An 11,104-nucleotide genomic window follows, 5' to 3' on the forward strand; every position below is an offset into this window, starting at 1 on the left:
AAAACTATTTTAAAAAGCACTGCTAATTCTGTTATAATTATTGTGCTTGCAGCTTTTATGATTTCATAATTGAAAGACTGCATGGAATTTTCGTACTTCTAATTTTAATTTGCTTTGAAGACACACAAAGAACTATTTAAAATGAACGAGTGAAGGCAAAAGTCTAATAAAAATTGTGAAAAAAGTTTAAATGGATACCGATTACAAGACTTAAGATACTCTTTCTCTTCTAAATTCCCCAAAAAAATCAGCACACACATTATGGATCACCTTACACATTATATTGTGCACTGGTAGGAAATTAAATGGAATCATGAAGATGAGAAGAGAAATAACTAATGGTTGGGAGAAGAGAGATAATAATAGGGTTTTAAAGCTTGTTGACAGAGAGAAGGAAAGAGGTGAAGCTTTTGTAGAAAAGATGACCAATGAAAAAGAGAGGGTGTGTTGAATGTGATTCTGAAAGCACCTTCATTCCTGTGTATATTCCAGTAGTCTCTGTGTCTCAGATCTTGTCCCTATGGCAATTTTTCCATCTTCTCTACTGTTCTTGTCAACCCTTTCATTCCCTTTCTCTTTCTTTTCTCTTTCTCTTCTCTCCAGACTGCTTCCTCCTGTTTACTAATAATGAATCCCCTTTTCTGCTTATGTTTCTATACTAATTTAAATAAATAGACAAATTAATTTACTTGCGATAAGAGCCCTTAAAGAAAAGTTCCCCCCCTAAATAAAAATTATCTCATCATTTACTGACCCGCATTCCATTCCAGATGTGTATGACTTTTTTTCGTCTGCAGAACACAAATTAAGTATTTTTAAATAATATTTCAGCTCTGTAAATCCATACAATGCAAGTGAATGATGAGAAATACTTCAAAGCTCCAAAAAGCACATACAGGCATCATAAAAGAATGGTGGTGGCGTAGTGGGTTAAAGCTTATAACTGTTAATCAGAAGGTCGCTGGTTCGATCCCCACAGCCACCACCATTGTGTCCTTGAGCAAGGCACTTAAATCCAGGTTGCTCAGGGGGGATTGTGCACTGTTAGTCGCTTTGGATAAAAGCCTCTGCCAAATATGTAAATGTAAATGTAACTGCAGTATGTAGGCAAGATTATGATTTTAAACTTGATTACACTTCCTAGGGTGGGTTGCGCCAATAAGGATTAAATTAAGCAGAGTTTAGAGCTAATCCAGGGTTTGTTGATCTAAATTTTTATTTTAATTTGAATTGTGTTGCACCACTTAATTTTATTTATGGTTTAACAAATCAGAGATTATATATTTAACCCATGATTAAAATGTTTACCTGCGATTAATTTTGTCCGCCATGATGGATTCTGAATTTAGATGTAGATCATTAGTACACAGGGCTGATCAAGGAGGTTAAGAAAATGTCTCAGCAATGTGTAAATTATCACAATGTTTTAAAATATGGCATTATAATTTTTGAAAAAAGGTGTGATTTTTTTTTTTTTTTTACATTTTGCCCTGTTCTCACATAAAAACAATTGGATCGCTTCAAAGACATAGATTAAACCACTGCACTGTAGTCTTCTGGATTACTTTTTGCTGCCTTTATGTGTGAAAATTCTGTCAGCACAATATTGTTTCAAACCTGTTTGCTGTTATTTTTCCAAGGAACATAAAAGGAGAATTTGAATGCTCCCTTTTCCATACAATGACAGACAATGTTCATTGTGAATATAAATTGAATACAAAATAGAATATAGGTTTTTGATTCACATGAGGGTTGAGTAAATTTTACATTCTACTGGTATAGCATCAGCAACCTACTACTAAAAGGTTAATTCCTGTTGACGAAATGCAGGCTAAGTGGAAACAACTTCTTAATGTGCCCCTGAGCCCAGTACCTCCCCATCTTTACAGCCACTGATGTATGGAGGCTTTAACTGCTATCTGGAGCAGCTACAGAGAGACAGCAAGCACACTGTTGGCTTCCATGAGCTCCTTTCTGCAATCAAAGTCAGTCATGTGTTACTGCAGAATAAAATAAAGATGTGAGTGTTTGAAGGAATTCCCTATTTTTTTTATCACCCTCAGTGGAATTGTTTAGCACTGTGTATGTGTATGGAATGAGTAATGCAGCGTTGGGTGTATGCCACTATGGCAGTCATTCAAGTTTCGTGTTTTAGGGGGAGACTGACTGCTTCTGTGGTCATGGTAGCGGGTGATGGAGGCTTGATAGAGGAGATCACACAATGCCTTTAATTTTGGTTGCTCTAACTCAGGCAGAAAATGATAAAGTATTGCTGTTGAGGTTGTAGACACACACACTCGGATTGAAATCACATTTACTGAAACACTCCAGTGCAGATATAATTTACCCTGTTCATCATTTATAATGTCTTTGTAATGAGTTTTTCCTAAGCAGTCTACATTTGCTCCCACTAGTTTTTCAAATCTTTGTCATAATATTATTATTTCCAGACCAAGTAAAAACTCCTTAATTGATAGCGCTGCAATCTGACTTTCCTACCATATATTCTCTCAGCAGATTTGGAAACAAACTGAAATCCGTACAACTTCTTTTGACATTTAATAAAGAATGAGTCAAAAAGAATGAGTTGAGGTTCATTCATTCATTGAGGTTAATTTTTATAGTGAATTTTTTGGCCAAAATCTAAAGTCATGATAAACAGTTCTCCACAAAGAGCCAGGCAACTGCAAATGTAACTTCCAATTCCCTGCATTGCTTAAAACTGTGTAATTTATGTGCCACTAGCAGCACCAAACAAAACTGCACAATTATTATTATTTTTGTCATGATTGTTTCATTTACAAATATATATACTGATTAATACGGTATTGTGTTTTATGTTTAGACTTGTTCTGTTTTTGGCATTAAAAAGTAAAGAGACACCTTTAATAATAGGCATTTTGAATGCTAGTGCTCACAGAAAATGTGTTATTACATTCAGATACACTGATGAGCCAAACATAATGATCACCTTCCTAATATGCTGTTGGTCCTCCATGTGCCGCCAAAACAGCACCGACCTGCTGAAGCATGGACTCTACAAGATCCCTGAAGGTGAAATTAGCAGCAGATCCTCAAAGTCCTGTAAATTGCAAGGTGGATCTGCCATGGATCGTAATTGTTGGTCCAGCACATCACAGAGATACTCAATCAGTTTTAGATCTGAGGAATTTGGAGGACAGGGTGACACCTTGAACTCTTCATGATGTTCCTCAAACTATTCCCGAACAATGTGTGCAGGGCGCATTATCCTGCTGAAGGAGGCCACTGGCATCAGGGAATATAATTGCCATGAAGGGGTGTACCTGGTCTGCAGTGATGTTTAGGTAGGTGGCACGTGTCAAATTGACATCAACATGGATGGCCGGACTCAGGATTTCCCAGCAGAACATTGCCCAGAGAATCACACTCCCTTCACCGGCTTATCGTCTTTCCACAGTGCATCCTGGTGCCATCACTGGTAAACGACACACCCGTACGTGGTCGTAAAAGCTACCCATGTCTTTATACCTGCCCATTTCTCCTGCATTCAACACGTCGACTACGAGAACTGATTATTCTCGTACCATCTAATCTACGCAGAACTTGACATGTGGCCTTGCTAGGAGTTGATCAACATCATTTGTTTCACCTGTGAGTGATCATAATGTTTTGGCTCATCAGTGTAGTATATGCCATACAGTAAAAGTGCATAAAAGAACTAAGGAGGAGTAAGAAACATATATATATATATATATATATATATATATATATATATATATGTGTATATATTTATTTATTTATATATATATATATATATATATATATATATATATATATATATATATATATATATATATATATATATATATATATAATATAAATATAATATAATATTAATTTGAATTCATATCAAGTCATATCTAATATTAATATCAAAATTAGACACAAACAGGGGCTAAGCAAGCAAATAGTGATCAGAAATAAATAAATAAACAAAATCATAGGGTTGCATGTCAGAGACTAAAACAGCTCAAAATTTACAGAGTAAAGACAAGACATAGAAGACAGAGAGCAATAAAGTATATTCACTGACTTCAACAAGACATGAACATTAATAAGGGAATGACAATATTCTGGAGAGGAAGTATGTTACCACTTCTAAAAACTGGTGGAAATTCTTCTAATGGTCTGCTAGCAATGACTCACAGCAGATGTGCTTCATTATTTGGACAAAACTTCTTCTCTGGTCAAACCTGAAAAAGTGTTGAGAGTGGAAATATATATCTGTCTAGAACCTCACCCCAGCATTTGATGTGATAAAGCAACAGGTGATGGAATTCTTTAATTAGCCTTTGGTTAATCCTTACAGGGAATGGAACACATGTTCATCCACACTAATGTTGTTCAGTAAAACATATGCTGCTGTATAAATGTGTTGGGTGAATTTATGTCAGTCATAAAGGCCTTCTAGACACGAGTCTGTCTCATGTGACTATGCTAGTCCCATAAATGTAAGAATTTTAATTGTTTCAATTTTCACTGTTGACAGCACATGGTTGCATGTCTGGAGTGCGTCTGGAGTTTAGGATCCCTGCGATCTTGGAACATCTCTCCTAACATAATTTTATTAGCCTCCCAATGAGTTGTGTTTAGTCTTTTCATTTTCAACGTGTTTGCAAATGGTAAAAATTACACTTAGATGTTTCACAGTTGGGGAAAAGTCATTTGTTGTTCCTTGTTTGCTGAACTAATTACCTGTTTGTTGTTTGTTTTCCTGCATTCTGAACAGCTGATTAGTCGAAAAGACAAGGTCACCTTTGAGAAGCTGGACTTCCTGACATCAAAGGAGGAGAATTACAACCGTATGAGAGAGTACATCAGATCCCTCAAAATGGCTCCCTGCATCCCCTATCTAGGTACGCTTCAGTACGCAATCTCCCTTGTCCATAGATTTAAGCCTAAAAAGCCTGAACAATGAGAAAGCTCAAGGCTGCCATTATGTGACAGTTGAACTTCCCATAGACAGTTGAACTTGTGTTAATGGTATTTATACTTGATCTTTTATCGGAACAGCTCCTAATTGGTAATGTCAAAATTAATATGGTTTGCAAGCCATATGACTTCTGTAATGACAGGTGGATGGAGGGGAAGGGTTGGAAATAAGAGAACGTAATGATGCCAGCTGAAAAAGAATGTAAATTCAGAGGCTAAGCAAGATGTTACATTTTGATATAAGACTTTCTTTGGAATTCTGTGCACAGAGCAGCGAGCAGTAATAAATTGTGGATCTATTTCTTAAAGGAATAGTTCTGCAAAAATGAGAATTATGTAAATTCGCTCAACTCAAAATGTTTAGTGCTAAAAACAAGTTCCCACATGAAAATGCGTGCCACTATGTAGCTTCTTTCACAGTGCTCATGAACTCATGATAGATGTCGAGATTTTGACTGGAAAATTACACCAAAACCTATTTTATGCCTTCAAAAGACTTGGAATTTGACTAGTCACATGGACTACTTTTATGATACTTTTGGGTTATTTTTGTTTTTAAGCTTTACAGTGAATCACTATCAACTGACATTTTATTGAGAAGATGGACCAGGATATTCATAAAAATATATATTTTGCGTTTCGCATTAAAAAAAAAAGTTGGTTTGGAACAACATTATTGAGTAAATTATGACAGCATTTTCATTTTAGGGTAAACTATTCCTTTAATGGTTTTATCAAGCCTGTTACTAAATCTTGAGATGCTTTTTTTTTTTAACAAAAGTAAAATCTGAGTCAGAGAGAGGATGCCTATGTGGGACATCCTCATTGGACTTTAGCAAGCCTTGCAATATTTTCCACAGTCCTCATTCAAAATGTGTCAATGTTTGAATTGCTTTGAAGATATAATTGTTTCTTACATGTTTGTAAATGTAGGTGATTGGTGCTGATAGGGTTAATATAAATTTGGATATACTATTTGGCCTTGCCTCATCTTAATTTCCTTTTGTGTCCATTAGAGGGCGTTTCAATATGCTCCTCTAGTTCAGAATCCAGTGAAAAGTGCTCTTCATGTCATCATTTGATTTGTTTATCATTACTTGACTTCATCTGTAGCCATTGCTTGACCTGGCAATCTCAAGTTTCTGTAACAATGTACCACACCATAGCAAGTAGCAGATCTGAAGAACTTTGCATATTGATACATAGGGCAAATGGATTTGTCCACCATACTCACAATACGATAAGCAAAAAATATAAAGTATTTTTTTCCTCATTAAAAAAATGTTACTCCTTAAGAAATTAGTCATTATTTTGAAACATAATGTATATATAAAATTATGAGCACTCACATGAGATGAAGCCTCCAGGCTTATCAGTATCCAAAAGCTGTATTTATTCTAAATATAGAGGGTCTCCTCATGGGGGCAGCCATGTTTTGATCACATTACAAGCTGAAAACGACTTGCTTAATCTCTGTAACCACCCTGTTTTATGGACAGGTTCACTCTTGGATTAAATGAATCATGACTGACTGTGAATAATGAATTTCTTCAAAGTGAAAACTTTTGCATTTGAATGATGCTACATCCAGGCCTCTAGATGTCAGTGTAAATCCAAGACAAAATGTTTTAAGATGCCTTTAATATAAGATTATGGGATTGTGAACTTTGTGTCTTTTAGTCCATGTCTGTTTGTTTTGAGGCCATCTATTTTGTAGTTTACTCCTAAAAGTGGACAAAATTAACTTTACTCATGAACATTTAAAGTGCCCATTCTTTTTTTCATTCAAAATTTACCAACATTTTGGTTGTCATCAATACATCAAAAATGTATTGATGACATCATCTCCTGCTCAGGGGTGGTTACAAATTTGTGTCCAATGAAATGCTCTCAAAAATGAGAATGTCCTCTCCCCTTGTACTACCTGCCAATGACTAGCAATATCAAGTAGCAAATCATGGTTTTGTCAGGCTGTGACATGAACTAAATTGTATTAACCAACACTGGAAAGAAATTACATTTTGTCAGACCATTTAATGGGGTCTTTCTACAATTCTGCTTAAGGTCAAATATCTCATTGTGCACTTTACAGCTAATGCTTTCTGCATTGCATGAATGTCCACTTAACTGTTTTTGTCAGATGGAAAATACAAGAAAATCCTAAGTACCTTCCTGCACATTTTTAGGTAGCTTTAATTGTGCAAAACATACCTGATTTCAGTGTCTCCTTTTGCAGCTTTGTGAAAAACAATGTCAAATGTGAGTTCCACCTTCTCTGTAATTCTGGCACTAATCACACACCGGCCTAAACCAATTTCTCATTGTAGCGCCTATTTCTCACTTATTAAAAAACTCCTGCACATTCTTTTTTCTTTCTTTCTTTCTTTCTTTCTTTCTTTCTTTCGAGGGGGCACCAGTGTCAGTCTAGGCTTGCTTTGGTGACCTTGATGAGATAAGACATGACCAAAAACAAAGAAACTTTTTTTAACAACTCAGTAGTTCTTTAAGTGTGAGACATGGTGGCTTAGTGATATGTTTTATTTGTTTATTTATTTTTATTTTTTTAAAGTGTTGTGCGTGTAAAGGATTAGTTCACCCAAAAATAAAAATGATCATCATTTACTCACCCTCATGCCATCCCAGATATTTCAGACTTTCTTCTGCAGAACACAAACAATTTTTTTAGAAGACTATATCCGCTATGTCGGTCCTTACAATGCAAGTGCATGGTGACCAGACATTTTAAAAGTGAAAGTGTAGATTTATTGTAAAAAAGGAATTCAGTATTGATATGTTTCTCGCCCACACCTTTCAAATTGCTTTTGAAGAAATGCAAACCACTGGAGTCTTATGGATTAATTTTATTTGGCATTTATGTGATTTCTAGTCACCATTCACTTGCATTGTAAGGACCAACAGAGCTGCAATATTCTTCTTTTGTGTTCTGCTGAAGAAGGAAAGTCATAGACATCTGGGATGGCATGAGGAAAATGATTAAATGAGTAAATTATGAGACAGTGTTCATTTTTGGGTGAAGTATCCCTTTTAACAGGCAAGGTGACCCCTCCATTTTCAAATTCTGACCTAATATATCTTATTTAATAAACCAAAAGCAAAAATGATAGCCAGTGACCACTATTAATGTTTGTTGAATGGAAAATAGCAGCTTTGTCATTTTAATAATTACTCCTTTTGTATTCTGCGAGAAAAGAGTTTCGAGCAACATGAGAATGGGTAGAAGGTGATAATTTTCAGTTTGATGCAAATTATCGGTGGGAGGTGCGATTCTGATCAAAGTTATTATCATTATAATTGTATGTTTTTATGTGAATGTGTGATTTCTGCCTCAATGTTCTGGACATTTTTTTCTCCATCTATCATTTATTTATTTGAAGTTGTGTTTATAGTCCAATTGGCTCAAAAATTTGAGGTGGCACATGTGGTTTAAATGAACATGATGCTTCTGTCTGCTAGACATTCTTATCATTGAAGAAACCCAGTGCACAATGATTTACAGACACATCAACCTGACCCATCAGTGAGTGATAGTGAAGCTTTATGTTTAGGAGGCCTGTGGATCTGTCTTAATCTGTGGTCTTATTTTACGAGAAGCCTTGTTTGTGTTTCCTTAGACATGGATGTTTGATTTTGTGCAGACTGTATATCATTGCCACATGCTTGAGGCCCAGGCTCATGGTCAGAGCTGTAGTTTTCCAGGTGCTCCTGTGTCATTGTGGTATGTGAATAACTAGCAAGCAAGTCAAAAATAACTTCAGAGGGTTGTTATTCAAATCATCCCTTGTTCTTGGCTATTTAGTACTGCCCTTCTGAAGCTACAAAACATATATTTACTGTACATACTGTCTCTACCACAATAGATGATCAGAATAAACAATCTACACAACAAAAGTTTACATATTCTTGGTTCTTAATATAGTGTATTGCTTTCTTGAGCATCAATGGATGTTTGCACCTTTTGTAATAGTTGTGCATGAGTCCGTCAATTGTGCAAAGTGTGAAAAGATGCATCTCAACATTGTTGGGAAGAACTACCAAAGATTGTGCAGAGTTTTCTTAAGAACAGTGGGCTGCCTTACTGCTCAGAACAAAGCACTCATGCGCAAATATCACAAAAGACTGAAATTGATCATCAAGAAGCAACACACCATATTAAGAACCATAGAAATTTTAACTTTTGAAAATGTTTGCAAATTACATTTATTATTTTGTCTTGTGGAATTTACACCGATGAGCAAAAACATTATGACTTATGCCTTATATGCTGTTTGTCCTCCGCATGCTGCCAAAACAGCACCAACCGGGCATGAACTCTACAAGACCACTGAAGCTGTCCTGTGGTATCTGACAAGACATTTACAGCAGATCCTTCAAGTCATGTAAGTTGAGAGATGAAGCTGCCGTGGATCGGAATTGTTGGTCCAGCACATCCCACAGATGCTTAACCGGAGAGCAATCTGAGGAATTTGGAGGCCAGGGCAACACCTTGAACTCTTCATGATGTTCCTCAAACCATTCCCAAACAATGTGTGCAGTGTGGCAGGGAGCATTATCCTGCTGAAAGAGGCCACTGCAATCAGGGAATTCCATTGCCATGAAGGGGTGTACCTGGTCTGCTTTGCCATTTCAGAGATGCTCTGACCTAATCGTCTGGCCATAACAATTTGGCCCTTGTCAAAGTCGATCAGGTCTTTACTCCTGCCCATTTCTCCTGCATTAAACAAGTTGACAACAAGAACTGATGTTCGCTTACCACCATAACTACCAGACCTTGACATGTGGCCTTGTTAGAAGATGGTCATTTGCATCACATGTGAGTGGTCATAATGTTTTGGCTCATCAGTGTATGACAATATCAATTATATATCAAATAGCTTCATTTGTACAGTAAAAAAAACTAAAGAAAACATGTATTTTTTTATGATCCCTCTCATTTCTCTTATGCACATAACTGGATATAGTATTTTAAGGTTTCATTTTAGTTTTAGGATTTTAGGACAGCCAAAGTTATGGCATTAACTGAAATCATGAAAATAACTCTACTGCCGTTTTTATGTTTATAATATTCTGAGTATCAGAAACTAAAACTAAAATTATTCAACATCAATTTTATTTCATTTTATGTATTTTTGTAATCATTCAATTGTATTTTGGTTTAGTTTTCAGATTTTTTTTTTCTTCCAGTGAATAAAATGTTTCCGTTGAGTTTTTATTAATGATAGTGAACACTGAATAAAACGGATGCGTAGTGTCTCCCCTCTGCCACCCACACACATCTTTCTCATTAGCTGAATTTCCTTTACATAATCCACAATGAGAGTCTGCTTCCACTTGGGCAGCATGTCAGTAACTCCCTCTGTCCCTCTAGGTCTCATTTTCCATCCCACTCAAACAGAAAGCCCTTTCTCAGATGTCACAGTGTAAAACTTGGTCCCTGTACCCTGTGGTTTAGTTGCAGGGTACGCTGGTAATATGCTGCTGTTTTTAAGCAAAGAGAGCTCTCTCAGCAGCAGGCAGTTTAAAAAGTGGGGTCTACCGCAGGGACAGAAAGACTGTCTGGCGTGGCTGAGGTTTAGCAGCCTGTCACGTCTTATCTTTCAGTTTCCACTTCGATTCTCTAGTGGCCAATTCCGTTCCCCATTGGGACAAAAGAAAGGTAAATTAAATTAAGGGATTGGGATTTTGTCAAGCACTCTTTTCATGCTTTTTTTTAAACGACAGTTAGGCATGAAGTGAAATGCAAGTTGTGCTTTCAGGGATTGAAACAATATTGTTTATTTTATAACACTAACAGTACAGGGGATATATTTAATTTTTTCAATGTTTTGATGTTTCAAATCTGCCAGCTAAATATGCAGAGACAACTATAAGTAATCCATATTGTAAATAGATTTTGCTGATTTGTGTAAACACTGTTGCACTTTCAAAACATTGCTCTGTTTATTTGCGCATCTCCCGAGTTTGGGGTGAAATTGTGTGTCTGTTCATCCAATGACACAAACAGTTTTTGCAGTTCTATTTGGAAACACTCCACTTTTAAGTTCTATCGACAGCATTTGCGGGCTGCATATTATTACCACAGACAATTGTATTTTGACAATTGTAGTGTGTA

At 36.1% G+C, this 11,104-nt stretch overlaps 1 protein-coding gene across 1 annotated transcript in view; it reads left to right on the forward strand.

The window, feature by feature from the left end:
- ralgps1 (Ral GEF with PH domain and SH3 binding motif 1) overlaps positions 1 to 11,104 on the forward strand; it is a 178,395-nt gene that overhangs the window by 54,464 nt on the left and 112,827 nt on the right. Inside the window, exon 9 of the mRNA XM_052093784.1 lies at positions 4,772 to 4,898. Within this exon, the coding sequence (XP_051949744.1) occupies positions 4,772 to 4,898 (127 nt within the window). The remainder of the gene's footprint in view (positions 1 to 4,771; positions 4,899 to 11,104) is intronic.

The sequence above is a fragment of the Xyrauchen texanus genome, chromosome 27, assembly GCF_025860055.1.
Source record: "Xyrauchen texanus isolate HMW12.3.18 chromosome 27, RBS_HiC_50CHRs, whole genome shotgun sequence".
In the NCBI taxonomy this organism is placed as follows: domain Eukaryota; kingdom Metazoa; phylum Chordata; class Actinopteri; order Cypriniformes; family Catostomidae; genus Xyrauchen; species Xyrauchen texanus.